The sequence below is a fragment of the Bufo bufo genome, chromosome 1 (assembly GCF_905171765.1).
Source record: "Bufo bufo chromosome 1, aBufBuf1.1, whole genome shotgun sequence".
Lineage (NCBI taxonomy): Eukaryota > Metazoa > Chordata > Amphibia > Anura > Bufonidae > Bufo > Bufo bufo.
This window is the reverse complement of record NC_053389.1, coordinates 471,267,540-471,279,767: the sequence shown is the minus strand read 5'-3', so window position 1 is coordinate 471,279,767 and position 12,228 is coordinate 471,267,540. Positions and strand designations below refer to the sequence as shown.

The 12,228-nt window shown below is 41.2% G+C and overlaps 1 protein-coding gene across 1 annotated transcript in view; it reads left to right on the top strand.

Moving 5' to 3' along the window:
- FGD6 (FYVE, RhoGEF and PH domain containing 6) overlaps positions 1-12,228 on the top strand; it is a 90,812-nt gene that overhangs the window by 36,847 nt on the left and 41,737 nt on the right. The window contains exons 4-5 of the mRNA XM_040408919.1: positions 6,917-6,984; positions 7,069-7,099. Coding sequence (XP_040264853.1) covers positions 6,917-6,984; positions 7,069-7,099 — 99 coding nt within the window. The remainder of the gene's footprint in view (positions 1-6,916; positions 6,985-7,068; positions 7,100-12,228) is intronic.

Genomic DNA, 12,228 nt, shown 5'->3' with positions numbered 1-12,228 from the left:
ATAAGAGAGACCTGCCAACTTCCCCTACTTGTACTCTCACAACAAGTATGCCAGTTAGACAACGGCAGTGTGCAATGGATGTCCTCCTCTCATCTGGTCATAAATAGTAATTTACAGTCACTTATCGGGGTATTTAGTAAATTGTATAACCTAGAGACTAACCCTACCCTTTCAAATGAAAATACAGTCGTGGCCAAAAGTTTTGAGAATGACACAAATATTAGTTTTCACAAAGTTTGCTGCTAAACTGCTTTTAGATCTTTGTTTCAGTTGTTTCTGTGATGTAGTGAAATATAATTACACGCACTTCATACGTTTCAAAGGCTTTTATCGACAATTACATGACATTTATGCAAAGACTCAGTATTTGCAGTGTTGGCCCTTCTTTTTTACGACCTGTGCAATTCGACTGGGCATGCTCTCAATCAACTTCTGGGCCAATTCCTGACTGATAAAATCCAAGTGATTATGAAAGAATGGATTGCTATCAGAATTAGTGGGTTTTTGTTTGTCCACCCGCCTCTTGAGGATTGACCACAAGTTCTCAATAGGATTAAGATCTGGGGAGTTTCCAGGCCATGGACCCAAAATGTCAACGTTTTGGTCCTCGAGCCACTTAGTTATCACTTTTGCCTTTATGGCACGGTGCTCCATCGTACTGGAAAATGCATTGTTCTTCCAACGATCCAACAACAGTTTGGTGAAGAAGTTGCTGTTTTGGTACCATTCTTTATTCATTGCTGTGTTTTTGGGCAAAATTGTGAGTGAGCACACTCCCTTGGATGAGAAGCAACCTCACACATGAATGGTCTCAGGATGCTTTACTGTTGGCATGACACAGGACTGATGGTAGCGCTCACCTTTTCTTCTCTGGACAAGCCTTTTTCCAGATGCCCCAAACAATCGGAAAGAGGCTTCATCAGAGAATATGACTTCGCCCCAGTCCTCAGCAGTCCATTCATCAAACTTTTTGCAGAAGATTAATCTGTTCCTGATGTTTTTTTTGGAGAGAAGTGGCTTCTTTGCTGCCCTTCTTGACATCAGGCCATCTTCCAAAAGTCTTCGCCTCACTGTGCGTGCAGATGCGCTCACACCTGCCTGCTGCCATTCCTGAGCAAGCTCTGCACTGGTGGCACTCCGATCCCGCAGCTGAATCTTCTTTAGGAGGCGATCCTGGCGCTTGCTGGACTTTCTTGGACGCCCTGAAGCCTTCTTAACAAGAATTGAACCTCTTTCCTTGAAGTTCTTGATGAGCCTATAAATTGTTGATTGAGGTGCAATCTTAGTAGCCACAATATCCTTGCCTGTGAAGCCATTTTTATGCAACGCAATGATGGCTGCACGCGTTTCTTTGCAGGTCACCATGGTTAACAATTGAAGAACAATGATTTCAAGCATCACCCTCCTTTTAACATGTCAAGTCTGCCATTTTAACCCAATCAGCCTGACATAATGATCTCCAGCCTTGTGCTCGTCAACATTCTCACCTGAGTTAACAAGACGATTTCTGAAATGATCTCAGCAGGTCCTTTAATGACAGCAATGAAATTCAGTGGAAAGGTTTTTTTGGGATTAAGTAAATTTTCATGGCAAAGAAGGACTATGCAATTCATCTGATCACTCTTCATAACATTCTGGAGTATATGCAAATTGCTATTATAAAAACTTAAGCAGCAACTTTTCCAATATTTATGTAATTCTCAAAACTTTTGGCCCGACTGTAGGATGAAACGCTCAAAAGGAGAGGACTGAGCATCCTGAGTGGTTCTCGTCATGGTCTGCTAGAATTACAAGATTTGCAATAACCGATATTCCTCGGATTGTGGTGGGGAATATTTGCTTTGCACTTGTTCAGAGGACATCACCTTCCCTCTACTTAGGAAGTCATGTAGGCGCGTTAGGCCTCTGGCAGACCACCAGGAGAACTCCCTGGCATTCACAGTTGGGGGGGAAAGTCTGAGTTACATAGCAGGGGGATAGTTTAGATTGAAGTCCAAATTTAAAGTGTACTGATCTCCACAGCTGAATAGTATAGAATGTCAGGAGAGCACTAGTTTTGAGGTCAGTTGGGAGTGCGCTTGAACCCATAATAACATGGGCCAAGTGTGAGGTGCTATGAGGATAGCTTCCACATTTACCCAGATAGGGGGTGTACGACGACTATGAAATAAGAAAGAGCTGGGCTAAACGGGCCGCTCCTATAGTATTTTATTAAGTTAGGAACAGAAAATACCCCCCAACCTCTTGTGCAAGAACATAGTTGTGAGTTTTTATTGTGTGGACGTTTGCTCGCTCATATAAAAGTGGAAAAAAGCATGATGTAGTGCCCGGAGGTCAGTTATGGGTACCGGGATGGTAATGAATGGAAATAAAAAAAGCAAACGAGGCAATATAACAATTTTGATGGAATGAATCTGCCCTATCCAGGGGAGCAATGGGGAATTCCATTTAATAAGGTCAGCCCGAATATCCTGCCAGAGGGGGGTATAGTTGGATCTGTACAGACCAGAGATGTGGGGTATAAGATGAATACCAAGATAGGCAAGTTTGGCAGGACAAGTGCGAAAGCCAAATTCCCTTTCAACAAGGGCGATGTAGACGGTGGGGTATTGCAATACATAGCCTCTGATTTTGAAGAGTTTATTTGAAGACCGGACACTGTAGAAAATTCCCTCAGCAAGGTGGTTAGATTAGGGAGTGAGACCGCTGTATTGGTGATTGTCAGAAAAAGGTCATCAGTAAAGAGATTCACCTTTATCTCGTGGCCACCTATGGTGACCCCCTTGATATCTGGAGTCTTATTAGGGCAGCTAGGGGCTCAATGGCTAAGGCAAAAAGAGCTGGAGACAGGACAACCCTGCCGTGTTCCTCTGCCTATTTTAATGGGAGAAGGATTATTTGTAGGCAATTTGAGAAATGCAGATGGGTCAGAATATAGGGTAGTAAGGGCATGAACAAATGGGCCCTGGATACCCATCCTCCCAAGGACCGCAAACGGGTAATCCCAGGACAGCCAGTCAAATGCTTTTTCAAGGAAAGAAGGGGTACCCGCTGTTGATGGGACCACAAAATGATTTTGAGGATTTTACGCACATTATCGGGGGCTTCTCGACCGGGATAAATCCCACCTGATCGGGATGTATTAGGTGTGGTAGTAGCTGATTTAGCCTATGGGCCAATATGGATGTGAAGATCTTGGCATCTAGATTAAGGAGGGATATCGGTCTATAATTTGCTGGAGAGAGATGGTTTCTATTGGGCTTCGGAATAACTGTGATGAGAGCATCCAAAAATTCCGCTGGCATGACATGAACTTGGAGTAGGTAGTTGCCATAATTTTTGATGTGCGGAGCTATAATAGGGGCGTACTTTTTATACTAGAGAGTGGAAAGGCCATCTGGGCTTGGTGCCTTCCCCAGTTTGAGACGCTTGATCGCCATGTCAACTTCCATGTCAGTAATATCTCTTTTAAGGTGGTCAAGAAATTCCTGGGTCACCCCTGACAGGTTGGCTTTTGCAAAAAACAAATCAATAGAGGCCTGGGGAGGGGGAGATCTATGTTTATATAGAGCCTGATAGGATTTATGACAACTTTTTGTATTTTTTTTATTATCAGGATTGCTAGTAACCTGGCCTTCTCTAGTCTGGATTTTAGTGGCCTGATTTAGGCGCTGTTGGAGAGGGTTGGAACTAATAGAGCCTGAACAATAAAAAAATATGTGAAAAAGAAAGAGGAAAAAGTACAAATAAAAAACAATATGTAGGAAAAACCTGAGTGTAGTTAGGCATGCAATCAAGCTGATAGATTCAGCATATGTTCATCACGCTCACGCCAGCAGGAGTTCAGGTGGTAGGTCGTGGTGTCAGTGGAGGACTTTGTTTAGTGATCCACGAACACGCCGGTCTGGGGGTCCGAGGTGGTGCGAACTCCATCGAGATGCCCGCCCTAGTTAGGGTGTCCTTGCCTTCTTCCAGGGACCTGACAAGGTAGGGCCTAGAGTTGTGGGTAAAGGCCAAGAAGAATTGAAATCAAGTTAATATCTTGCCTGTCTGAAACATCAGCGTCTACCAGGCTCTCAGTTCGGGCTTCTACATCTGCTACTCGCTGGCCTAGCTTCTGTATTTGCCGTATGAATTCGGCTACTGCCTGGCTAGCTCATCTTTAAACATGCGTCTATATTCTGGAATAACTCTGATTGCGACGTAGGATCCGGTATTGGAGAGGCCGGAGCTGGAGACGGGGAGCTCGGCGTTCCTCGATCCAGCGCCTAATTACCTGCTGGAGAGGAGGGGTTCGCCATCTTGGACGCCACTTGCGAAGCGTAGATGATAGGAATGGACTGTAATAAAGGCTCAGATGCGGCAGCTCCGGGTACCTTTTTGGACTTAGTTATAGTCCTTAAGGTGAGGGGGGTCCAGGTGGATCTAGTGGAGCTGCTTGGCAGCGCTAAATAGGTCCGTTAGCAGTGTATGGCATGGAGCTCACATGGCACACATTCACTCCGGGGAACTGCGCACATGCGCCGTTCCTCAGTTCGTTTTTTAATGCGCTTTGGCCCAGAGAAGACGGCAGTGTTTCTGGATTGTGTTGATATATGGCTTCTTTGCATGATGCAGCTTTAACTTGCATTTGTAGATTGCATGTTGAACCAGCAGACAATGATTTCTGGAAGTATTCCTTAGCCCATGCAGTGATTTCCAGTACAGAATCATGCCCGTTTTTAATGCAGTGCCGTCTAAGAGCCTGTAGATCTTGCGCATCCAATATTGACTGTTGGCTCTATCCAATGTGCAAATTGATTTCTCCAGATTCTCTGAATCTTTTGGTGATATTATGTACTGTAGATGAAGGGATCGCAATTTTATGTTGAACATTTTTCTGAAATTTTTTCACAAGTTTTAGGGTACTTTCACACTAGCCTTATTCTTTTTCGGCATTGAGTTCCGTTCTAGGGGGCTCAATACCGGAAAAGAACTGATTGGTTTTATCCTAATGCATTTTGAATGGAGAGCAATCCGTTCAGGATGCATCAGGATGTCTTCAGTTCAGTGTTTTTGACTTCTCAGGATGGAGATCATACTGCAGCATACTGCGGTTTTATCTCCGTCCAAAATTCCAAAACACTTGCCGGATGTGTCATTTTTTCCCATTGAAACGCCTTAATGCCGGATCTGGCCACGAGTGTTCCAGCATTGCGGTCTGCGCATGCTCAGACCGCAAAAAAATGTGAAAAAAATAAATGCCAGATCCAGTTTTCCGCATGACACCGGAGAGACGGATCCGGCATTTCAATGTATTTGTCATACGGATCAGGATCCTGATCTGTCTGACAAATGCCATTTAGTTTTGCATACGTTTTGACTGATCCGACAGGCAGTTTCCGGCGACGGAACTGCCTGCCGGAATCCTCTGCCACAAGTGTGAAAGTACCCTTAGATGCACGTTTTCACAGATTGGTGAACCTTTGCTTCGGAGAGTTGTTATTATTATTATTATTATTATTATTATTATTATTTTTTTTTTTTATATTTTTTTTTATATACAGAGCTGTTTTTTTATTAGTACTTTTTACTTTCCCATCCTTTTCTTGCCGCTGTCAGCTTTTTTGAGATGTGTTGCTGCTATGAAGTTCTAAATGAGTAAATTGTTTCATAAAACGGTAAGATCTCTCACTTTCAACATCTAATATGTGTTCTATGATCTGTTGTGAATAAAATATAAACCTATTTTGGTCTTGCAAGCAAAGCATGCATGAAATCTAGCCACAGATTTTAAGTTAGCAAATGTGTACTACTGCATAATTGCTTTCACCAAGGGCATGGCAATCTAGTTACTATGTTGGCAATGAGATGATGAGAAGTAAGAGGCAGGAATATTACATCCACGGCACAGCACTGCAGGCTTGTCCAAAGTTAAAGCGGTCTGTCTTCACTCTTTAACTCTGGAAACATACCTAAATATTATGTATTTTGGCACCATTTAAAGATCGGTTAGATGGATTAACCGCCTTAAAGGGAGTCTGTCATCAGCATTTCACTTTTTTAACCCTTCCCATAGCTCCCTAGCATGCTTACATTTAATAAAAACGTTACCTCTGGCATCAATCCTGGACTTATAGAACCATCAAAAACAATCTTTATAACTTATGCAAATGAGGGCTCGCAAGTGCCCAGGGGCGGCGTTACACTCGTAGGTGCCCTGCTTGCTCAGCCTTTTCATTGCATCCCCCCGCCCCTTCCTACCCTCCGCCCGCCCATCCTTTCCCTCTGACCGCCTTTCTACTAACTTGTTTTTCCGCCGAGATCCCGCGCCTGCGCAGTCAGTCCGTCGGCCGGCGCAGGCGCACTGCGATGCCCATTCCTTGTACGGCATCACAGTAACTATTGCGCATGCGCCGGCCAACGGCGCAAAGCTGGCGCATTAATTACTGTGATGCCATACAAGGAATGGGCATGGCAGTGCGCCGGCTGACGGACTGAGTGTGCAGGCGCGGGATCTCGGCGGAATAACAAGTTAGTAGAAAGGCGGTCAGAGGGAAAGGATGGGCGGGCGGAGGGTAGGAAGGGGCGGGGGGACGCAATGAAAAGGCTGAGCAAGCAGGGCACCTACGAGTGTAACGCCGCCCCTGGGCACTTACGAGCCCTCATTTGCATAAGTTATAAAGATCGTTTTTGATGGTTCTATAAGTCCAGGATTGATGCCAGAGGTAACGTTTTTATTAACTGTAAGCATGCTAGGGAGCTATGGGAAGGGTTAAAAAAGTGAAATGCTGATGACAGACTCCCTTTAATCCAGGTATCAAGACTGCAAAACACTGGGGCCTGAGGTTGATTTTGAACATGCCTCAATATAGTTATTCAAAAGTCTCCATACATGGGGAAATATTAACAAACTGTTACTTCATTCACAAAACAGGAAAAAAAGCCAAGACTAAAGACCAAGATTTATTACATTGCCAAGGAGATCATGAGCTCAGAAAAAGTGTAAGTATAGCCTTTAGACATTGATTTGCTTTGTAATTTTTTTTTTTTTTTTTACCAAGTTTGAATATGTTTTGTATTTAACAGGTTTGTGGATGTCCTTAAACTCCTGCATATAGTAAGTATAATAGAAATGACTTGTATTCTTCTGTTCCACAAACCGTATCCTGTTTTCTTCTACATATTTCTCAATGAACTGAAAAAACACCTTTACAGCTAACCACAAACCATCTTCATACTCAAGTTCAATCATGATCCTTTCTTCACATTCATCCATGGCAGTGACTCTTTATTAGTTCTGATAGCTAAAAGAAAGGATGTGCAAGTTGTAGTTTATTGATGACACATTATGTAAATTTAGAGGCCCTGATTTTGTGCAAATGAGCAAACTATATTAATTAAAGGGGTTATCCCATGACTAATGTAAAAAATTAATTAGACATCATATAGTGCACGACGACTTCTAACAAAGCAAGAACCAGCCCTGTATCTCACATGGATCCAGAGATCTCCCCATTCATTGCTCTGCTAGATTTATACCAAGCTGACAGCTCAAGGGAGTGTCTTCTATGCTGAAGCTCGGGGGCGTGTCTCAGCTCTTCCTATCACAGCTCAGGAGGCAGTTGAAGGATGAAACTGAGCATGTGTGGCCATCTCAGTGAGCAGGTCAAAGAGGCAGGTGGAGCTAAACAGATACATTTTATTGACTAACTCAGCAGCTGTGCAAAATTTTTAAGTACATGCAATTACAAAAATATTCAGATACAGGTGCTGGTTTGAACACTATAGAATATTTTTTGCGGGACAACCCCTTTAAGTTTACCTTTTATCAGACATCAGACTTTTTATCAGGCTATCTAGTAAAGCTCTTGAAATGCATGCTTTATAATGTAAAAAAAGAACAATACTGTTATATATTGTATAGAACCTCTGAACATTAGAAAAAGACCTCCATACAAATGATATAATTTTAGTCACCACTGTAGTCTGAGGAGACAGCTGGTGTTGAGATTGCTGGGACTGTTGGCTTATCACTAGTATTACATCAGGAGGAAATCCAGGACTGCTGAGGAAGTTGACTGCTTGTAAATATAATAAAGTTTATCTAAAGCTTTAAATCCTGCACAGCAGCTGCAGAAGGTGTAATGCTGATGCAGTTACTGAAAGTACAGCAATACACATCAGTCGCTACCTCTGCAGTCAGCCTAGATCACATTTGTTTGTTTTTTTTCCCACTAATGTTCATAGATTTTTTATTAAAAATGTATTTTTATGGGATCACATTTATAAAAATTCTAAGTGACAGTCAATGGAATGATGGATCACAATCTGTTTTCTTATTATTTTCATTCATCCATCACTATTGACTGTAATGAAAAAAACCTAAATAAAATAGTGGCATTGCCACTATATTTATTTAAAATGTCGGAAAAGAACAGACTAAAAACGAATACATTTTCTTGTAAAGCTAAAAAAAAAAACAATCCAGTTTTAATGCATTGAAGGGGTTACCTGGCCAAAATAAAAAAAATAATTACAGGCAGGGGGTTCCACTGTTCAAACACCACTGCCGCAGTCCCCACCATTTCTGGTCCTTTCTGAATTGGAGGTGATGCCATTCCCATTTACATGACCGCTGCAGCCAATCACTGGGCTCAGTGATTACATGCGGAATAGCATGTGACCGCTGAGCCTTTGCAGTGATGTACTGTTCTTGCACATGACTGCTCTGAGGACAGCGATCAGCAGCAACGGTCACATAAATGGTAATGGAATATCATCATTTCCAGTCTGCCCATAGCGCTATAATGGTGGGATGTGTGAAGCGTGAGTAATTCCTCTTTTTTTTTTTTTTTTGCACATCCCATTTCCCATAATTCATTTTTAATTTTGGACGGACAGTGTCTTTAAACAAAATACAACACCAAAAAACTGAACCAAGACTAATATTGAGATTGGCTCAGGTTCTAGTTTGATGTTAACAAGTTGGGGGTGCAGTTGCAGTTTAAGATTATTGGTCAGTCACAGTAAATTGTAACATTTGTAAGGGTATAAATTATTTGGTAAGAAAGGCCTTAGGCCTGTTTCACACTTGAGTTGTTAATTAATGAATTAAACGGATCTGTGCCATTTAATACATCCGGATGCATCTGTTTCGTCCGGATCCGGTTGTATTAAGTCTAAACTGAAAAAAAATATAAAAAATATAATCCGGTATGAAAATCATTGTGAGTCAATGGGCGCTGGATCCGTCTTTTTAGCTAACAAAAAAAATAAATGGATTCTGCACCATTAACTTAAATTGATTTTCATGCCAGATCCGATTTTGTTCCATTTCGCAAACCAGACACAAAAAACTGCAGCCTGCAGCGGTTTTGTGTCTGGTCAAAAAACGCAGCAAAATGGAAAGGAATGCATCCTGGTCAGTTTTGTCCCTATTGACAATGAATGGGGACAAAACTGATCCGTTTTGTCCCGGTTTTGAGATCCTCTGCCAGATCTCAAAAGTGGAAAGCCACAACGCAAGTGTGAAACAGGCCTTAAAAAGGTAAAGACAACAATATAATAAAATCTTCTGTCCTTTAACCAGTTTTCTATGCTGAGTCTTTTGCTTTTGGTGAAATTCTACATTATATAATATATTTTTGTGCTGGAAACAAGTGCCAGATTGTGATTTTTGGGATTATCAAATGCTGGATTAAAGGAATAGTATTGTTTGGGAGATATCATGAAATCAATGCATATAACACATATAGTAAAGAAAATGATATGCATACTACCTAAAATAAGTAATCCAGATAATATATGCATACAAGGTTAAAATGTAAGAAAAATCTACAATGATTTAGCCCATTTCTGTCCAATAGTTGTATGGTGTAGATATTTCATGCTTGATTAGCAGCAATAAATTCTGCCAGGAAACAAGTACTAATGAGAGGTTCGCCATTCACCTTTCCTGTTTTTCAGGAAATGCTGGAGATTTCAATTTTTCTTCTCCTGCTGAAACTAAAAACAGAACAATCTTATTTTTAAATCCCCCAAGCCACTATTAAAATGAAGGAAAACATGGTGTAGTAGATTTTTATGCATATTGTGAAATCTGAGCGACTTGTAGGAAAAGCATACAATAAAGGCCCTAGTGTTATGTATGAGGTTTTCAGCATTCTGGAGAATAGATGGTGTACATTAGAGCGTAGGCGAGTCAAGGCGTGCAGATGACCTGCTTCAGTTGTAAGCCACATCTGTAAATGTTTTCATACAGGAAAAGCCTAGCAATAATCTGCATGTACAGTTCATGACTTAGCAGATTTTAAGTGTAATATTCTGTTACTTGATCACATTCTAAAATTGAATGTTGATACATTTACTTTGAAGTGTATGAGCTCTTTTCACATGTTTATGAACTCCGCTTAATTTGTATATCATGATATATACATTAAACAGATGCCTTTGATGGATGCCTATGGTATTCATCTCCCATAGGATCTCCTTGTGAAAGGAAAAAGTGTAATGTGTACTTTTTTACTAGATGCTGTTGTATGGAATAACATAGTTTTACGTGCTATTTCATGCCCTTTTATTTTTGACTTAGCCCATCAGAAAGGTATAACATAACCTTATTGTGTACGTAGAGAGCTTTCCCGGCATAAACGCCAAATGTATATCACAAGCGTAATGTGAACATAGCCATGGCTGTTAAATGGTGAATAACTTTTTAAAAAACTTTTGATGTGTTGTAGAGACTATGTATCTAAAGTTTATGTTTAAACTGTTTTTATTCAATTCAATTGTTTATACAAGTAACATGTTAGACAGTATCTAATAATACACATGGTTTACATATATAACAACAAGGGTATACTTTCAGCAAAAAAAACTTCTATAGTACGATAAGTTTTGTAGTGCGTGGGGTATATCCCCTGTTCTTTCTTCATAAGTAAATACTGAGCATAGACAGGAAATTGCTCCGGCTGTTGATGTTTTATGGTAGGAAAATAATTCTGTTGAATTGGAAACCTCCTACACGCCCGACAATTGAAAAATGGGCACAACTTATAAATAAGGATCTTCAGATGTATAAATTGACGTATGCGGCCAGAATAGTGCACGATCGTTTCGATAAGATTTGGGGAATATGGGTGCAAGACCAGGGTACGGCTTGAGGATGAACCCGAGTGGAACAACGGATTGCCCAGACGTGTGAATGAGTACGTGTGAATGAATGAGTGTATGGGTGTCGTTCCTAGATGTCAATACCAATTATATGACCAGGGGAGACTGCATACTGAACCATATGCATATACGACTGTATTATTGGGTCTCACCTGTAGGAATGCTATTTATATGAAGTTTGTATCTAATTGATATCTGGTGTTCGGCCTGCGTGCTGTCCTTGAATTGTTTCCCCCTCAGGGATTGTTGTACTTTATTTATTTGAAAAAAAGATAAATAAATACTATTAAAAAAATATATACTGAGCATAGAGTAACATGAACGAACGAGAGGAGAAAAGAAGAGAAGATAATAGAAGAGGGCAGAAGAAAGAGGGTGGGGAAGGTAGTAGGGAAAAAGGGGGTGAGAAGGGGGAAGACGGCATTAAGATCAGCCACTCACGTTGTGAGTATTGATAAAAGTTCTGGAGATTCCTGAAAGTCAATCCATTGCGACCACACCTTTTATAAAATTTGGTTGATTGGCCGGAGGCTTCAGCGGAGATCTCCTCCATTCTAGTTATAGGTAACATTTCTTGATACCATTCTCTGACATCAGGTGCATGTGTGGTGCGCCAATGTCTGGGTATCACAGATCTAGCTGCGGAGACATAGAATCTTGGGATGTTTTGTTTCTGAAATGCAATGGAGCCCGGTAAGATGGAGAGGAGCGCTATCTGAGGTGCGTTTTCTATTGGCTTCTTTGTCATCTTTTTGTATATTTCGAAGACTGTGTCCCAGAATGGTTTAACCCTGCTAGACCCCCACCAGACATAAAGCATGGTTCCTTTCTCCGTTCCGCATCTCCAGCAGGATTCTGGGACAGAAGGAAACATCCTATGCAGTCTGACTGGGTATCTATACCACCGTGCCATTATCTTATAGTTTTTTTCCTGAGCTGAGCAGGCCATTGATAATTTATGGAAAAATATAAATGCTTTTTGTTGGTCCTCCTTTTGTTATAGAGGTACCTAATTCTTGTCCCCATCCCGAGATAAAACTCGGTTTGCCCTTGTATGAGTCCTCTATCAAATTC